Source organism: Strix aluco, chromosome 12, assembly GCF_031877795.1.
Source record: "Strix aluco isolate bStrAlu1 chromosome 12, bStrAlu1.hap1, whole genome shotgun sequence".
Lineage (NCBI taxonomy): Eukaryota > Metazoa > Chordata > Aves > Strigiformes > Strigidae > Strix > Strix aluco.
The window spans coordinates 20,950,828-20,969,639 of NC_133942.1; the positions used below are offsets into that span (position 1 = coordinate 20,950,828).

The 18,812-nt window shown below is 38.0% G+C and overlaps 1 protein-coding gene across 1 annotated transcript; it reads left to right on the forward strand.

The window, feature by feature from the left end:
* Positions 1–4,880: 4,880 nt before the first annotated feature.
* Positions 4,881–11,191, forward strand: CFAP161 (cilia and flagella associated protein 161). The gene is made up of 7 exons (XM_074836943.1): positions 4,881–4,943; positions 5,101–5,190; positions 5,364–5,599; positions 6,895–6,979; positions 7,755–7,913; positions 9,057–9,130; positions 10,092–11,191. Exons 1-7 carry the CDS (start codon positions 4,881–4,883, stop codon positions 10,276–10,278), a joined length of 894 nt encoding a protein of 297 aa, XP_074693044.1. The 3' UTR covers positions 10,279–11,191.
* Positions 11,192–18,812: the final 7,621 nt, after the last annotated feature.

Consider the following 18,812-nt stretch of genomic DNA (forward strand, 5'->3'; position numbering starts at 1 on the left):
CTAGTCCAACCATTAACCTCACACTGACCATTCTCAACTACACCACATCCCTCAGCGCTATGTCAACCTGACTCTTAAACCCCTCCAGGGATGGGGACTCCACCACCTCCCTGGGCAGCCCATTCCAACGCCCAGCAACCCCTCCTGGAAAGAAATACTTGCTAATATCCAGTCTAAACCTTCCCTGGCGCAACTTGAGGCCATTACCTCTTGTCCTATCGCTTGTTACTTGGTTAAAGAGACTCATCCCCAGCTCTCTGCAACCTCCTTTCAGGTAGTTGTAGAGGGCCATGAGGTCTCCCCTCAGCCTCCCCTTCTCCAGACTAAACACCCCCAGTTCCCTCAGCCGCTCCCCATCAGACCTGTGCTCCAGACCCTTCACCAGCTTCGTTGCCCTTCTCTGGACACGCTCGAGTAATTCAATGTCCTTTTTGTAGTGAGGGGCCCAAAACTGAACACAGGAATCAAGGTGCGGCCTCACCAGTGCCGAGTCCAGGGGTAAGATCCCTTCCCTGTCCCTGCTGGCCACACTATTTCTGATGTAAGTCAGGATACCATTGGCCTTCTTGGCCACCACTGCTGGCTCATGTTCAGCCGGCTGTCAATCAACACCCCCAGGTCCCTCTCTGACTGTCAGCTCTCCAGCCACTCCTCCCCAAGCCTGTAGCGCTGCTGGGGGTTGTTGTGGCCCAAGTGCAGAACCCAGCATTTGGCCTTATTGAAACTCCTACAGTTGGCCTCAGCCCATCGCTCCAGCCTGTCCAGGTCTCTCTGCAGAGCCTCCCTACCCTCGAGCCGACCAACACTCCCACCCAACTTGGTGTCATCTGCAAACTTACTGAGGGTGCACTCGATCCCCTCGTCTAGATCATCAATAAAGATGTTAAACAGGAGTGGCCCCAAAACCGAGCCCTGAGGGACACCACTCATGACTGGCCACCAACTGGATTTAACTCCATTCACCACAACTCTTTGGGCCCGACCATCCAGCCAGTTTTTTACCCAGCAAAGCGTGTGCCCATCCAAGCCACGACCAGCCAGTTTTGCCAGGAGAATGCTGTGGGAAACGGTATCAAAGGCCTTACTGAAGTCAAGGTAGACAACATCCACAGCCTTTCCCTCATCCAATAAGCAGGTCACCCTGTCGTAGAAGGAGATCAGGTTTGTCAAGCAGGACCTGCCTTTCATAAACCCACTGACTGGGCCTGATCATCTGGTTGTCCCGCATGTGTTGTGTGATGGTACTCAGGATGAGCTGCTCCATCAAATTCCTGGGCACCAAAGTTGAGCTGACAGGCCTAAAGGATTACTACATTTCAGAAGTTACTGTACCATGAACAGTTTGACTGCTCCTCAGCAACAAGCATTACAGGAAAACTCCACACTGAAATTCACAACCAAAATGGAAGACATCAGTACAAGTGTCTGGTGAAAAAAACAATCCTTAAATCTTACCACATAAACTATTTAATTCGTTTTGTGCTGGGAACAGATGAGTGTTTGGGGAATAGGTTAGAATAAGAAACTGTAGTTATATTATTAACAAGCAGATTAATCATTTTAATAGCCAGAAGCTTAATAGCAGCAAAGAAAAATGATAGGTATGCTCTGATTCATAGCATGTGTCAGAATACTGCTAGTGTGAAATAATAAAATGAAAGGGGACAAAGCATCCCAAAGAAGATGTTTTACTCCTGTGCGGTATTATTTAGTCTGTATTGTTAATAAAATTTGGCACATTCATATTTTTCAACAGGAGAACCAAAAGGAAAAAGGAAAAAACATAGATACTGCCCCAAGGCAGTAAAGGCAGGTATTAAAAATATCCTCATCCAACCTGCATATGATTAAAACATTAGTATTTTTTCTGTATGAATAAGATTTCATAAGTTGTGAAACAGTAGTCACACAAGTAAAAATCATGTTTTTCACCATGAAATAAGATATGTGAGTGAAAGAGCCCACAGAAAAACTCAATGTCCTGCTACTTCCTCTAAATAAAGATGGCATACCTCTTTCTTGGACTTCTATTCTTATCTTATATTCATATCCATTCAGACCGTGCCCTTTTTGCCCGATTTGACTAAACTATGATAATTTGTACTACTGATACATACCAGTGCATTTATACATTAAAGTATTTAGAACATGCTTTATCTCACACATTACTGACAATCTTAAGGCAATTAAAAACCTAACAGTCCAGCCTTTTATGTAAACTAATAGCTTAGGCATCTCTATATACTATTGCTGGTTTTCTCAGCCACCTGGTTCTCTTTCATTAAAAAAAGAAAAAGAGAAAAGAGAAAGGGGAGAAGAGCTGTAACTGTAGAACAGTAGGAGAGGAGTCTCTGAAAGTATACTGACTATAATTTTATTTAACAAAGACTTAGAGAAAGAAAGGGAAATACTAATGTTTCCAATAAACCACATATACCTTTAAGTCTGGTCAATTTGTATGCTGGCATAAGTATACACACAAAACATAGGCTAATTATTTCACAAGCACAGTTTTTCTTCACACTATTTAAAAACGTAAAAAACTGCTAGGAGCAAACATAGATTTTTATCTGCCCAAAAGGAAACTGAGCTGAGTTGAATAGCCTGTCACCTTTCCTGCAGGAAAGATGTTTAATTTACAAACACGCTTCTAGAGAGCTCTTTTTGTTTGTTTACACGGAATATTATGAGATCAGAAATGAAAGCCTTCCAGGTGACAAGGATAGTCACAGCATAATCCTACTAAGAGATGCATTGAAGTATTTCTGTACACAATTACATTTGGAATACAGATACTTCTTTCTATGTAATATGCATCAGAATCTGTAAATAACTAAGTACATAAGGTTACAAAACTGTAGAAGTTTTCTGTGGATTGTATGTATTACCTAGACGCACAGTGAGAAAGAGCGCATGTGTTCTTCTTAATAATATGGCTGAGTATAATTGTTTTATAACAATGATTTATTACTGAATATTGATTTAAAAGTGGCTTAATTCTGAAACAAAAAAAATGAAATGATTTGAATCTTCTTAGACATTGCATATTGAGATAAGCTAAAGTAAATTGTTAAGTATAAATACATTATGCAGTTTTGAACAAAAGTGTGATAAATACACTTTATCATTTTTACACCAGTATGATTAACCAGTCACCCTAATAAAGAACTTAGCTCTGTGAAATCAATGTAACTTTAAGTGCTAAGTAGAAATTACTAGCAACACAGGAAACTAACTAAATCTCTTTTTCTGAAAACACTTCAAATTTAAAATCACATCTGATACTTCCAAAATTTGTTTGGCTATTGATATTCGGCTAAGATGAACAAAGTTTCTTCCCTATTTCAGTTAAGCAGTATCAACATTGCTTCTAACACAGCTAGGTGTAGGAAAGCGTCACTTACCAGAACTGACCACAAAGTGGTGCTATTTGAGCAGAAATGGACTGTATTTAGTCTTTAAAAGGTTTGGGAGGTGCTGAATAACGTTTTATGTAATAAATTTTGTTTTTTAAAAAAAACCCCAAACAAACACAAAAGAGCCAGCTTTATGTGAATTGTTGTCAGAACTGGCTGATGATAACATGTATCTCAGCTGTCCATCCAAAAACCATCTTCTTTTAAACTTTTTACCTTGTCCAGCATTGAAACCTTACAATAGTAAGCTTGCAAGAAAACCATGACAGTTGTAAAGGGATTAAATGTCCTGTGCAAGGATCTACACCATCATTGAAAATCATTGGTTTAAGCTGTCTGGAATGTAAACACATAGTATATTCACTTAGCCTGTCTTGCCATAGTATATTTCAAAACCAAAACATCTATAATCAAAACATTCACCCTAATGCATTCACTTAGACTAAGATATAAGGAAGAATTTTTTTACAGTGAGAGTGGTGAAACACTGGCACAGGTTGCCCAGAGAGGTGGTAGATGCCCCATCCCTGGAAACATTCAAGGTCAGGTTGGACGGGGCTGTGAGCAACCCAACCTAGTTGGAGATGTCCCTGCTCATTGCAGGGGTTGGACTAGATGAGCTTTAAAGGTCCCTTCCAACCCAAACTATTCTATGATTCTATGATACCCAATATTCAGCAGTGTTAATGTCATGAACTGGTTTGTTGCATTAAGCTCATGCACGTCCTTGGCCAATACAAAGTGTAAAAGGCTGTTTGACTGTAAATAAAGCCCCATGCTAAGATTAGAGCTTGGCTCAAATTCTTGAATTTCAGCATCTTCCATTCGTTAAACTATACCATCATACAACCGAACCAGGAACAGAAGTACTTTCATGTACAATGCTGCCTGAAAAGGTGTAAGCATTAAGCCAGGTGATCAGAAGCCCCTCAGACAGGCGTGAGGAGATGAGGAGCTGCTTTGGGCCCAGCAGCATTGCCCCCCCTCAGCACATCCCTGCAGAAAGACAAGGGGCTCAGCGGAACGCCCCAGGGCAAAGCAGGCTGCCTGCTTTCAGACTGGGCAAAACCACAAAGAAATCCAAATGGATTGTTTTTTTTTTTTTGCTTGCGGAGACCTTTCTCTGCCAGACCTTGGTCTGGCGGGTACTCCTAAGAGGGCACAACCTCGAGAGGCTTGCTGCTCTCCGCCAGCGTGCCATTTGCACTGACCCCACCCACGCTGGGCATGCCCAGGAGGGGCAGTCGGTTTATTTGAACTGTTTTTAACATTTATCGCATTTTTTTCCCCTCAGGGTCTGCCCCCCGCTGCGCCCCCTCCCTCAGCTTTTGGGCCGCGCCGCCGCTGGGCAGAAAGAGCCCGCCCCCTCCCGCTCATTGGCGGGCTCTGCCCCTCCAGCGCCCAATCGCTAGCTCGAGGGATCGCCATGGCGACGGCGAACGCCGTGCGGCCTAGATGGCAGCGATGGCCGCCTACAGACCCGGGGTGCTCATCGGCAACTGGAACGAGGACGCGTATTTGGAGGAGGTAGGGGAGGAGCCGGGCCCTTCTCTCCTCTCCAGCTCCCGGGGAACCTCGCCTGTCTCTTCACCTCACGGTGGTTCCCCCTAATTCTTTAAATTCAGTTTAAACCTGAGATTGTGAGTGCTGGATAACGTCTGCCCCCTCTCTCCTTTACAAACAGGACCGCTTCAGGGATTTTATGCGTAAAAGAGAACGAGGAGAACTTTTAACACAGAAAATAAACAAACTTCAAGATAACCTTTTAAAGAAGGTAATTTTTAAAGAAGATTATGTCAATCCTCTATGACTCCACATAGAATGGCATAGCTGTTATTAGTGTTCTTTATGCATCAAGACTGCTGTAGATTAACATTTTACATACTAAAATATTTCTGATATCAGATTCAGATAATTCTGAAAAAAATTATGTATATTTTAATTTAGATACAGCTGTCAGTGTCTAAGGATGGACTTGTTCATTTTGGAGACACTGTGATGCTTCTGAACCCACCCAACAAATCCTCAGTGGAGAATTACCCCGGAGCATGTGGCAGTCTGACTTTGGCAATTGATCTGGATGAAATATCCATATATTCGGCTGAATCATTGCAAGTCCCTTGTGGAGTTAGCGCAGTCAAGAGTGTGGACCCTATGGGTCGGAATACTTTTTGTATTTTAAGGTTTGGTACTTTGTTCTGTGTTGTTTTCAATTATTATTTTAGTTTTCAGTATCTTGTTTTAAGAAATATGCGAGGAAGTTTGCTAATATATAAATGAATTCGAGTAAGATTAATTTATTTAAGAATCTTTAACTTGAGTCATGCATTAAGCTTGATTCTGCTCCACATATTACTATGAATAATTCCAAGGAAGATTAAATCAGCTTAGAACTGGTTTGAAAACAATCCAGTTTACTGTATCATTTGGTAAACTCTGTGGCTGTTTTTAATGCGGTCATATTTCAGCTGTAGAATACAAAACGTGTACAAATATCCCTTAGTATTATTATTCACTCTCCTGCAAACAAGGTCTCTGAAGCAGAAATTTTGTGTCAGTGCTTTTGCTGTACATGAAGTGGACAGTATTTCTGTTGTCTTAAAAAAAACCCTAACCAAACAGCATATTGTCTCTCTCAAAGACATATTTAATTCCAGCTGTTTGTGGGAGAAGAAACAGAACAGGGTCCTGGCTCAATAGTTGGAAGCTCTGCCTGAGTGCTTGTATTTAACAATAATAGTTCCTAAGAGTACAAACTAATGCATATAATCCTGATTGAGCAAAACACTTTCGATTAAATCTAAGAAAGAATTTTGATGCCAAGAGCGTAATTTAGGCCTTCTAGAACTGCAACCAAAATATTTTTGCTTAGCTGCCGTCTCATCTTAGAGTTGTTGGCACTGAATGCTATCAAGTCTCTCATTAACTAAGTTAATCAGCTACATAAGGTTTTTATGCTGAATATACTTAGAAAGCCTAGCACTTAATTTAGTGATTCTTTAATATAAAATCTATAAATCAGTCTGGAAATAGGGATATACCAACATGTATATTGATGTAATGAACCAAATTATTGAATATCAGTTACATATATTATTAGCAACATATGTTATGTTACAAACACAAACACACACTGTTCTGCTTTTAGTCTGTGATTTTTCAGATTCTTATATTAACTGTATTTTAAAGGGAGCCTCAGTGCTGAAGTCCCATTGATTTTTCATTGGATGTTGTCTTTCCACCCTGGATGTTAATGAATACAACATAAAAAGTAATCAATACAGTCTGTTTCTATTCTGTTAAATATTTTAACCAGTAAGTCAAGTATGAAATGTTTTTGCAGTTAAGATATTTTACCTATTTTTAAAGGTAAACTTAATCCAAAGTGTTGCCACAAGATCTAGTTATAGACCAAAACAAAAGAATAGTAATTCTGGTTATTTGAATGTCTATTTTTTCCTCTTTACAATTTTAATAGTGTTGATGGAGATGCAGTGGGTGATCCAATTAGATTCGGGCAAAACTTTGGTCTTGGGACAACAGGAGGGCTTTCTGACCAAATGGTAAGTTGCAAATGGCAACGGTAGCTTATACTAATAGTGTGCATTTAATTACTCACTCTCAAGTTGTACAGTGGTTCAACATCTTGGCTTTACAGAACAGATTCAGAATCATACATAGATCAAGACAAGCAGTACCTATTTAGAAAGTTTATGCAGCTTGCCTGAGAGCAGGTGTGCTGGAAAGGGGGCTGTCAGCCAGAATGACTGGATAAAGGAGATTTAAAAAAAGAAAATAAAGAGGAAATTAAAATCAGCTTGTGAATCCTGAAAGAATTCATCATTAGAGGGAGATTTTTTTTTTTTTACTTTAAATAACTCCAAAATGAGAACATTTAATTTTTTGTGAAGATAAATCTATAGTAGGTATGTGAAGTAACACACTATTCTATCATTCTGAGGGAGCAGATTTCTATTAAATGTTAATGTTCCCTCTACAAGTTAGAGGCAAATAAGACATTACATGTTACATATGTACGCAAATCACCACAACTTTGAAAAGTTTCCCTCTCAACAACCACTTTGGTGAGAGAGAATCTTTGGAATGTAAATTCAATTTTAAATTAGTATTCACCAGTCTGAATATAGAATAGGTACTTAATGAGTTTATCAACAGCATAGAACCTATATTATGCATTTTGTATGTGTAGCTTTAGATTGGTAGACTGATTTTTCAGGAGCCAAGAGAAAATTTTTTGTGTTGAAAAATATTTTTAAAAATTTCATATCTTGTTTCTTTCGTATTTACACTGTCCTTTATATATATATTTATTTACAGTTATATCTAGCAAGTGACCATAAGTCATTTATGAGATCTGCTAAAAAATCTTACCTTCAACAAGTATTTCTGACAGATGAGCGTTCCTATCTGACTTGCTGGAAAGCTACCTTCTTGGATCCACAGCTGCGTCTTGAATATGAAGGATTTCCAGTTCCTGTAAGAAATTAAAACTGTAGAAAACATCATGAAGATTTAATTGAAACAGTAGATAGAATACTTAGAAAAAAGTTGTGTCCATTTTATTCACATATTTTCCTTATTTAAGTTCTGATCTGTAATTTTAGGAAGGGGGAGAGGGAAGTAACCATCTCTTTAACCAGGGAATCTGCATATACAACTGTTAGGTTCTGGTGTTCATTTTGAGGTTGAGTTGCTCAGTTATTTCTCATCAGAATTTTTCAAAGGTAGACATTATCATGTTGTGAGGATGCACTTGGAATCTTCTTTTCAGGACTTCTGAGCACTAAATTCCATTTCCAATATTAGGAGCTGTTATTAATTAAGAGCTCCTATACATTAAATTTAAAAAGTATTAAAAAAACCCCAAGGCATCTGAATAAGTGGATGTTTTTCCAAATGTGGTTTTTAACCTTTTGTAAATACCTTAAGCAGGTGCAGTATTTTCGTATTCCACGTAACTGCTAGGCTTCCTGAAGTGCTGGGTGTATAGCAAAATGTCACAAATATAACTGTTCCTCCACAGCCTTGAACTGTGACTCATTTCTGTGAATCAGCTCACTAATAAACACAGTCAAAATCATGCAATTGTCAAAGACAATATTCTTTATTCACAGCATTGGTAAATGGAGGTGACTAAAAGTTAATTCTGTTACACATAAAAAATTGCAAATTGGTAAAATATAAAATCCATTTCTAGCTGTGTCCCCAAACTATCTAAATCTCTCGCATGACAAATACCAATTGTAAGAGGAGTTACCCTGATGGTACAGGCCACTGGAATGCCTCTCTACTACTTACTTAAAAAATAAAAAAAGTAAAAAAGAGCCCAGCACAAGGAAGTGGAATGGAATACATGGGACAGAAGAATGTGTCTGACCTGAGTGCTAAGCATTAGGCTGGTCTGAGCTGTTAAGACAGTTGTGTTGAGAACTGTTAGGATGTAAAATATCTCACTATAAGTGTCCAGCAGTCTCAGTCTACAGAGCAATGTGGGCTTATACTAAGCAGTAAATAAAAGCACTTAATTTGAATAAGAATAGTTAAAATTACTGTAAAAATGTCTGTCAAATGTCTTCCCTTGTTTGTTGTTTTTTTTTTTTTTTTTTTTTCCCCCCCCAGGCAAACTCTAAAATTATTATTACTCATTGCCATACTAATCGGAGCTTAGCTGTTCCAAGGAACTTTTGGACAAGGTAAGAATAATTTCTAACTGTCAGGGATGTTCATAATGATGTCCCAACATAAAGAATTACTGTAAGAAGCAAGATAGGTGCTTTAGGAACACACTGAGGAAATGAAAAAGAATACAGAATGCACATTCTCCTTTCCCTTATTTTATTTCTGGGTTGTAATGTGTGCCGCTGTGATACTGCAGACAATCAGCTCTGTCTTATTTGTTTGGGTTTTCTTGCTTTTAAATTCATATCATATCATATCATATCATGCTTCTAGCTTTCTTTAGTTTCTCGGTGGTTCTCCCTTTGAATATCATGAGCAAGTAACTTGTGGTTTGGGTTTTTTTCCCCAAGAAAAAAGTAGTATGCCAAGAAGTGGAAGGAGTAAGAGAACTAAGTTAGAACCCACTGCATAGAACTGTATATTGCTTATGTCCATATGAACCAATCTCTCAAGAAGCTGAAGTTAATCCAACAATTCAAGTTAATATGCGTGCATTAAATTAATATTGATTAGCATTGTTAAGGAGTATACCAATTGTTTCCCATTAAATTCTGAGCAAGATCTGACTGAGGATTTGTATCAGGTTTTTGAGGATGAAACAAGGTCTGAAAGTTTGAGGCTGAAACACTTATTAAGTAGCCAGAGTCTTCCTCAGTCAGAGAGAAATAGTGATGTGAATGGTGATGAGAACCTAACAAGCTTGTACATACTGAGCTGGTGTATCAGTGCCTTATACTGATGGGGCTGCTTTAGCTCTGAATTCCTTTGATTTCAAATTCCCAAATTATTCACAGGAAACAAAGTGGGCTATTGTGTTTCTTTTAAGGGTCTGATATTTGAAAGTGCATGGTGATTTTTCTGAATAAGCCAAGAGAAACGTGAGAAAACATTGAACAATTCACAGGTAATACAGATTTACTGAATTCGTGTATGTATTAATTCCCCCTGCCCATCCCCTTTTCTTTGACTTTGCAGGTCTTATTTTGGAAAAGAATATGAAGTAATTTGTCACACTTATCTGGACTCCCATAAAGCTGAAGAAGATAAGAATTACTGGGAAATAGTTACAGGAAATCCTGGTGATGAGGATGGTACAATGATTGATAGACCAGACCCTCACCCGGCAGGGATCAGAAGGAATGAATTTCATGAAGAGACATAGAATATAAAAATCCCAGACTACAGCTGACAGAGGTTGACGAGATTCTGATTCTTGTTTTTTCTGTTCAGATTTTAGTTCTAGATATGTTTGTTTTAAAAATGGAAATGAAAATCTACCATTAGTAATATTGCATAATCTCATTAACTCATCAAGGTTATACAGCGGGCAAAAACTAATAAAATTTGATGAACCATGCACAACATCAAAAATTCATGAATCAGGAAGGGTTCATTTTCCCATTTTCACATTCACTGATGGCAAAAGATGTCAGAATTCAGGAAATCTAATATATTTTCACTAAATTACTGGCCTTCAGAGTGGTTTTAACCAATTCTTCCAAAACCAAGCCAGTATCACACTTTTTAAAAGGATGAGTGTACAGTTTCCAAAACACTGAAAACCAAACTCTTGCAAGCTATCATGGGATACTTTGACATTTAAAGTTCATCTGAAAGAAAGTTGGTTGTTGAGCTTGTTCCACGCTCTGCCTAGCACAATTTTGCCAATTATTAAAAAATCACAAATGAGGTCTCTCTATCTTGAGATTGGCTTTGGATTTATGGAAATTCATTAAAAAGGTATAAATTGATTTTTTTATGTTTGTCCATGTATTCTAAACATTTAAATGCCAAATAATCAAGAACCTGAGCACAGTGATACAGACTAGAGACTTCCAACAGCCTTTTCCATACATCACCATGTTCCATTTGCCTCTCACCCACAGAATTTTTCAATCCATAATCATTTCTACGAAGCTGAAAGCAAGGTAAAATTGTCAAAGAAAATTAAGCCTCCCCACACTTCATGAAAATAAATGTCAAAGTAGAAAAAGAGTAAGAGATACTGTAAGTTTATCCAGTAAGAAAAAGATTGTATTCTGTGTTCATACCTAATTACAACCAGAGAATGCACATGAAAAAAATGGACCAAGAATTGTAGAATTTCAGCTGAAACTCACATTTTCTTAAACAATAAAATTAACAAAGCATGAGATGCAAAGACATGGAAAACAGATGTCATTACTTCATAGAGTTACCTGTCTTTATATGGAAGCTGAAACAGCACCACAGAGAACCTTATTAATGTATGACATTCTATTATATCCATTTAGTAAAGCCACATGTATACATATTCCATGTGTTACTGTACCACAAGAGTGGGCTCTTTCTGCACAAAGCAGGTGAATTTCTGAGTAAAATACTAGAAGAATCTTTCTCAAAAAGGATTCTAAAGGTCTTCGATGTTCATAAAGGTCAAATGAAACTTAAGTTTTACCAAAACAAAACCACTAAACTTTCACAAAAGAAGGGACTGATCCAAACATGTTTTCAAGCTCTATCCCAGATAGACCATCAGTTTCAAACCTACTGGCAAGGCTTTAAAAGTTCTTGCCTTTATTCAATCTAAATTAAATCAGCAGTCTGCAGGATCAGCTAACTAGCACTTGGCATACAGGGTCTCAGAGCAGGAGACAGATTACAGTTCTGGGACATGCAGGTTTGCTTTGGGGGAGTGTATCACAGAGGACAGTTTTTGAATCACACCGCTTGTGTGCAAACCTTCACAGGTCTGTTATAGATGGGGTATTACAGAGGAAATGATATTTAGGAACTTTTTCTTTCACTTCCTATGTAAAGATATGAAACGCGACATGTGGCAAATGATGCATGTTTTTACAGAGGCGCTGTTACTGCTCCAGTTTACAGAGATCAAAATGCTGCACATTTTCACAATAGATTGACATAATTCTGCTTTGATTTTGTAGGTATTAAACTAGAAAAACTTTGGCTGTGTGAGTGCACTGCAGTGTTTCCAATTTGACCATTGTGGACATTTCTTGGTATTAGGAATAGCTATTCCGAATCTGGCAGTCTCTTTCCTCTGGGTTAAACGTAAGAAATTAGAAGAAGCCTTAAACCAAAACCATTGCTGAAACAAAGCTTTGTGTGAACTCATGCAGGAATGAGAACTGCGTGGGCAGAGTGCCTTGGCTGGCTAGTGTTACGGATAGGAGCGTTTGTGTGAGTGTGTGTGCGTTTGTGTGGAAGAGAAGAAATGCAGGCTATATGAAAACAAGTTTTGTAGTCTTAGAGGAAAACCAAAGAGATGAACAGATACAGAAATGAGTGCAGAAGTAGGTAATGTTCCAATTAGGTGCTAATTAAAAGTGGGTTGGAGACTTGTGTGTGTTTGATCAGTCTGTGCTCGTGGGAAAGGACTTCCTGAGCTGTTGGAAAATAAACAGTATTGAATCAACAATTCCTGATTCCATTCTCAGTTTTTCTTCTCACCTAATACAGTTTTAAAACCACAGATCTGTGCATAGCATCTTATATAACATAATATATATTTATAATTCAGCTGATTTGTGATACCGAATACAGATATTGGTCTGTTACCTAGTCTTTTAAAAACTGATTTTTACACTTCTTAATATTGTCCACATGATGGCACCACATTTTTCTAAACAGCACAATTATTGCTACATATGTAAAACAATCTGAAATGTTTAAATCTTTATGTGTCTCTGGTACAATGTCACAAAAGATAACCACGTTAAATCAGACTTGAATTCTGGGCTAGGAGATGTCATTAATGTTTTATCATGTTTTGGGAAAATAATGTCAAGCAACAAAGGTAGCTAGAAGAACGTAGAATATTGTATACAGCATACAATCAACTTCTTAAAGCTAATTGGAACATTATGTAATTTGTAACCAAAACGTACTTAGAGAAAATTATCTTTAGGAGCTTTTTCTTTCACTTTCTATGTAAAGATATGAAACTTAATGTGTGGCAACCAATGCATGTTTTTATAAGGCCACTGTTATTGCTTACTCCGATTTACAGAGATGGAAATTCTGCACATTTTCACAATAGATTGACATAATTCTGTTTTGATTTCGTAGGTATTAAACTAGAAAAAAAAATCAGGTTGTGTAGAATGCACTACAATGTTTTTAATTTGACCATTTCAGACATTTTTTGATAAGCACGGGATTTAATAGAAAGAATTGTGGGATTGACTATTAGTGCAGAATCTGAAAAATCCTGCAACTGCCAGTTAGACACAATCTGGACTAGTGGATAGGGTAATGGAGATCTGAACCATACTCCAGACCTGCCACTGTGTAGCTAACAGCAAGCACTGTATTTTGCTTGTCCTAGTATTGCATGTAATGAAATATGGACAGTGACACTTGCCTCATTTGCAAAGCATTTTGACATATACCAATGAAAAACAAAATCATGTATTAAAAAAGCTTCTAATGCTTCTTCCAAATTAGACCCAATACGGAGAGTTCTACAAAGTACATTGTGGGAAGATAAAACTCACTTTGCCTCCATTCCAGGCGGTTCAAAAGCTGTTAGCATGAAGCTGATCCTGAGCTATTAGTCCCTGCTGAGGGACAGGGTGCATTAGTTCAGATTTAGTGCTGTGTTAATACAGCTTTTCATAGGCCTGAGGCACAGCGAGAACTCGCATCTGCACATGTTTTGCTGTGCAGACGTGTTAGCAGCACAATATTGAAGTAAAGAAGAGGTACAGAGAATTCAAAGAGTCAGCCAAGCAAAGCTGACTAGTTAACTAGATAAGTCACCCATTGGTAACACCAGAAAATTAAAATCCAGTTTTAAATCTGCCTTTTCACTTCCCTAACTCATATTTCACATCCCATCACTTCTCTGCCATGTCATCGAGCCCAAACTTACTGATTTGCTGTGGTTATAAAGTGCTCTTCTAGCACTCAGCGCAAGTCCCTGGCTCCTCACCATAATCACATCAGTATCTTCAGAGGCTGCTTTTCTTTTCAGTAATCATCATGAAATATTGTTTTAGCTCAGACAGCTGATCAGAGGAGGCGGCCATATGCAGGTTTAGTAATGGGATAAAACATCTGAGGAAAAAAAAGGGAAAAATGCACAGAGAACATTGCAATAAGAAATTCCACACAGCAGTGGAAGAAAATATCTAAGCACTGGAAAATTTGGTGGAGTTGGCAGGTAAAGAGGGTGATTTTGATAACATCTGTGCCCACTCACCCTAAATTAATATTGCATATCTGTGGTAATCTAGGGTGTGTGTGAAATGTTCTTTTAAAACCGTAGCTGTTGCTTTAGAAACACTTCAGATGTTTTAATGCATGAAAACTAAACTAAGGAGCCACAAAATAAAAATACAGATGAGAAATGCAAAATACATTAAATACAAGTGGAGATTAGGAAGTCTCTGTGTCAGTTTGTCAGTTACAATTCCCTTCTAACTCTGTTCTGTTTTAGGCTTTGTCCCAGGTCTTGCCTTCATTCTCTGCCTGACCTTATTTCCTGCCTGCACACAGTACAGAGAGGGGCATGCCACAGTTTGCTAGCTCCACTCTTCATGCTGGCTTGACTTCATCCTGGAAGCTGTAAAAGGGAATCTAATCCTCAATACTGCATTCCCCTGGGTAAAAGGAGGAGTGGAAAGACCTGTCACCTTGCTGGATGTGTCCAGCAGAGATATCAGCAGCCGTGATAATGTCAACTACATGATTTGCATGATAGGTTAACATTGCTTATAATGAGAGCGACCACTTGCCATAAAGACCAAGGGAGGCCTGCCCATGTTGGTTTGTTTGGTTTTGGGTTTTTTTGTCAACACTCTGCATGTAGGGTATGTCATGAAGCAATTGACACATTTCTTCATTTTTTTCACTGGTGGGCTTGTACAAAGCAATGTCTTCTATGCAAGAGAACAGATTTATTAGTACTGCTCTAGAAACATTACTACAACAGTCACTTTCTCTTGAGAAGGTTCTATTTTTTTTGGCAAGGAGGACTCAAAGCGCAGTAGAATAGGCACAAACATTTAAAAATGCCCAATGACATTAATACCCATTAATAATTATACATTAATACTTTTGATGATGAAATTGAACACATGCATCTGCTGTATGTTTATATGAGAAGCTTGGAAAGTTAATTTCCCAACATCTGTTAAATGCTGCTTCATACAGTACGTCAAAACAAAACTAAACAGACCATCCAGTTACAGGCCAGCTAGCATATATGTTTCTATAATGCTGGTCTTGTTTTAATTACAGCCTCCTTGGGGCAGGGACCATATCTTCAATTTTTTTTCCAAATACGAACAACAGCAGAGAAGTTCAGTAAGTAATAGTATAAAGCTGTTATTAAAAGTGATTGTAAGACGACAAGGAACTGAAGTAAAATTGGTGCAAATAACCAGAGATACAGGCATACGAAATCTACTCATAAAACAGCACCAAATAGTAAACTCTTAGTGTGAGGTATGAAGATGCAGCTGCCCAAGTAATTCTGACATTAATAGGAGTTGCTAGGAGAAGAGCCCACAAACCACACTGCTGTACCTGTGGGTCCAACAAACCCACAAAGGGGAATAAGAATTATACATGGCAGTATTTATTTTTATATATATATATTTAGTCATTTAATTATATGGCATACTGGTTAAAAATACCTAACTGTTAGCATAAGCTCCATTTGCAAAAGTGACACCAGTCCTGAGACACTGAAGAGCTGTTTCTGCAGCTTGTTCATGTTAAAACTGTTAGGAATTGTATTGCACATACCTTTGGAGATCTTAGTATGAGTGAGAAAATCACTTTCAAAAATGGCATTTAGCTGTTTCTAAAATGTTACCTGTGGAATTTACAAAAACATTAAATCCCTAAGCAAAATGAAAGCAAGAAAATTCTGAGTAAACAAAGCACTGAAGTATGAGTTATCTTTCCTTTATGGGCAAAACCTCTTAGAACTCCTAAAATGCTAATTAGCATGGAATATTGTTATAGGTTCTCTAAAAGATTAAACCCAGCAGTTTGTAAAATCCACGTCAGACAGCAATTTCTATCCTTCCTCTCTGGTTTCCTACCACTCCTCTTTGCTTGGGCTTTCTGCCTCTTCCATATCCTGAAGAAACAACTGAGCAGTTGTTTGGGGTAAAGTTTAAAGTTCATCAGCTTTTCCTGTCTTTTTGCTGACAATTTTGGCAGCATTAGTTTAGCCAGAACACCCAAGATGTATTATAGTCTCGCAAATAACCAGTGAATTTAACTGACCATGGAAAGAGGCATATTTTGCCATATAAATATATGTGTATATGTATGAATATATATACAGAAATAAAAATCAAATGGCACTATATACACATACACACACTAGGTACTTTAATGCTGACAGAGAAATAACATGTGGTCCAGCATCTGCAGGAGATCAATTTTTCCTCATCTAAAAATATTAATTGGTCTCTTTTGAAACTACCTGAACTAATTATTTCTTTCAGCGTAATCTTAAGTGGTTGGGGACATGTTCAGGTCTGATTATAAACGGCTCCAAGGCATCACGTGATAATCCAGAATAACATTCTAGGTACACTTACTGCTTCACCATGCCCACTTTGTTCTTAGTCATCATCATTCCCCTTCTGCTTGCTGCACATTTGTGTCTCCAAATCCAGCTGACCTCAGGTTCTACTCATACGCTCACAGAGAAACTAAAAGGTTTCCTAGAGATGGGCCAACTTACGAGCTGTGCTCTTTGCTCCTCCTAAGTCAGTCAGTGTGATAATTCTTTCTAGAACATGTTGAGTAGAGGACCTAGATCACTTTGCTCTGTGATCAATAATCCATAATTACAACAAAAGCAACTTTCAACCTTGGTGGCATTAAGTTCTGTGACTGTTTTCTGAATTTGCTGCCAAAAGGGCAGTTGAAATTTGCTCTTCAAAATTTTCTTGTTGAAACACCAGCTTTGGATCAAACCAGGAATTCTGGCAGAAGTCACCATATTGTACAGAAATATTTATGACCAAGAAAACATTTTCAGACCTTAAATTGAACAAATGTTAATAATTTGAGCAGGTTGCTGTGGTATTGGTAAAATGTTTTTTGGAAGTCCCAAGCAGGCATAGTTGAAGCCTTCAGCATTCAAACTCTAACTGAATGGCCAGCTTGAAAGGTAACTGCAGAGGGCCTCCCGCCTCACTGCCTAGAGAGGGGAAGCCAACCGGAATAAAGGGGAAGGTCTGAGTACGAAACTACAAACCTTGTCAACTTAGTGCAGTTAACTCTGGCCTAGCGAGTTCTTGAAGAAAGTGGTCAGCTGTGGTAAGCACTGAGACAAGCATCAGAGGAAGAGGCAGTCAGCCAGTGGTCACAGAGCTGCATGGCATTACAAATTCATGCTTATCCCTATTGTGAAGTAAAATGTATAATAGATCATAACTACAAAAATAGGGGTGGACTAATTTATATACATTTATATATATATATACACGATAAACTGATGCAGCTCAGGTGAGGGGCAGTAACTAATTCTGTCTTTTGTTTTTATGGCACCATTGTAGATCAGTGATCGTGGTAGATAGAGGTAAAGAGCAAAAAGACTATCTAGGCCAAAAATCCCCTATGTTTGAGCTTTGTATCTTTATCTACTATTTCAAACAAGGAGAAAATTCCTTCCATTTCCTTAGCTAATACAAATAATGGTAATTCTGTACTTTGTATCATGTGCCTTTTCATCCCTCATTTACCATATCTGTGTATCAGCATCCCTCCTGTTAAATGGGGCTCTTTCCTAAAGGAAGATAGTAAGAAGTATTCTTTGGATGTTTATTAGGTGCTCAAAAGAACAACACTGAAATATTACAAAGACAATGCTATCATTGTTCTTAAGTGTTTTGGCATTCTAATTTACCATAAAATTTGTCTGCATATATTTGATCTCAGATGGCACCAAATTTCACAGGTTGAACTAACAGTTATCAATTTTGATTGTTATTGGTTTGTCCAGACAAAAATTCTCTGGATCTATTCCCTTTTTCCCACATTTCTTTTTCAGACACAAATGCCAATTTGTTTAAAAGGGATCTGTGTAGCTATCACAATAATTACAATGTATGACCTTTGATACAACATAGCTTAGTGTTCTCACTGTTCACTGAAAATCTCGATGCTTCCAGAAGTACTTGTAATTCCACATTTTCCTCTGTCCCATGCTAATTAATATCTAACTATATATCAACTGATTGTGCCATGTTAGGCGGTTGTGGAATTTTGTCCTCAAGTGCTAACTGATTTTAAACAGTATCACACTTTGGGACTAGTGAATGGTTTCTACTGAACACTAAGCTTTATACAGCCTTCAGAAACACCAACACAAATTCCTGCTTCCTATCAAATTAGCTTAACAAGGATTTGGGGAGTAACCATTTGCTCTATATGATTGATGTGTGCAACCTTTTCATCTAGGCAATTATTTCTGAGAACAGAACGTTCATTCATCACAGAAAGAATTGAGGCAAAGTAGATTGATACCACATATTTGGCTTGTTACACGACACAACCATTAGCTGTTTGGTTTTAGAAGTTAAGCGTTACATATAAGCCAAGAAGTGGTGAAGGTTTTTCGGTCAGCCCATGTAACCTATAGCAATTTTAGGATTTCTGCAATAACACAAAGTTCATATTGTAAAGAAAGATGTTGTCAGAATTGGTATAAATGCACAATAA

What these genes read in the sequence shown, in the direction of transcription:
- CFAP161 (XM_074836943.1), top strand. Translation starts at nt 4,881, where the DNA reads ATGGCCGCCTACAGACCCGGGGTGCTCATCGGCAACTGGAACGAGGAC. An exon ending in AATACTTTTTGTATTTTAAG is followed by an intron (nt 5,600 to 6,894) that starts GTTTGGTACTTT and finishes CAATTTTAATAG; the next exon opens with TGTTGATGGAGATGCAGTGG. An exon ending in CCAAGGAACTTTTGGACAAG is followed by an intron (nt 9,131 to 10,091) that starts GTAAGAATAATT and finishes TTGACTTTGCAG; the next exon opens with GTCTTATTTTGGAAAAGAAT.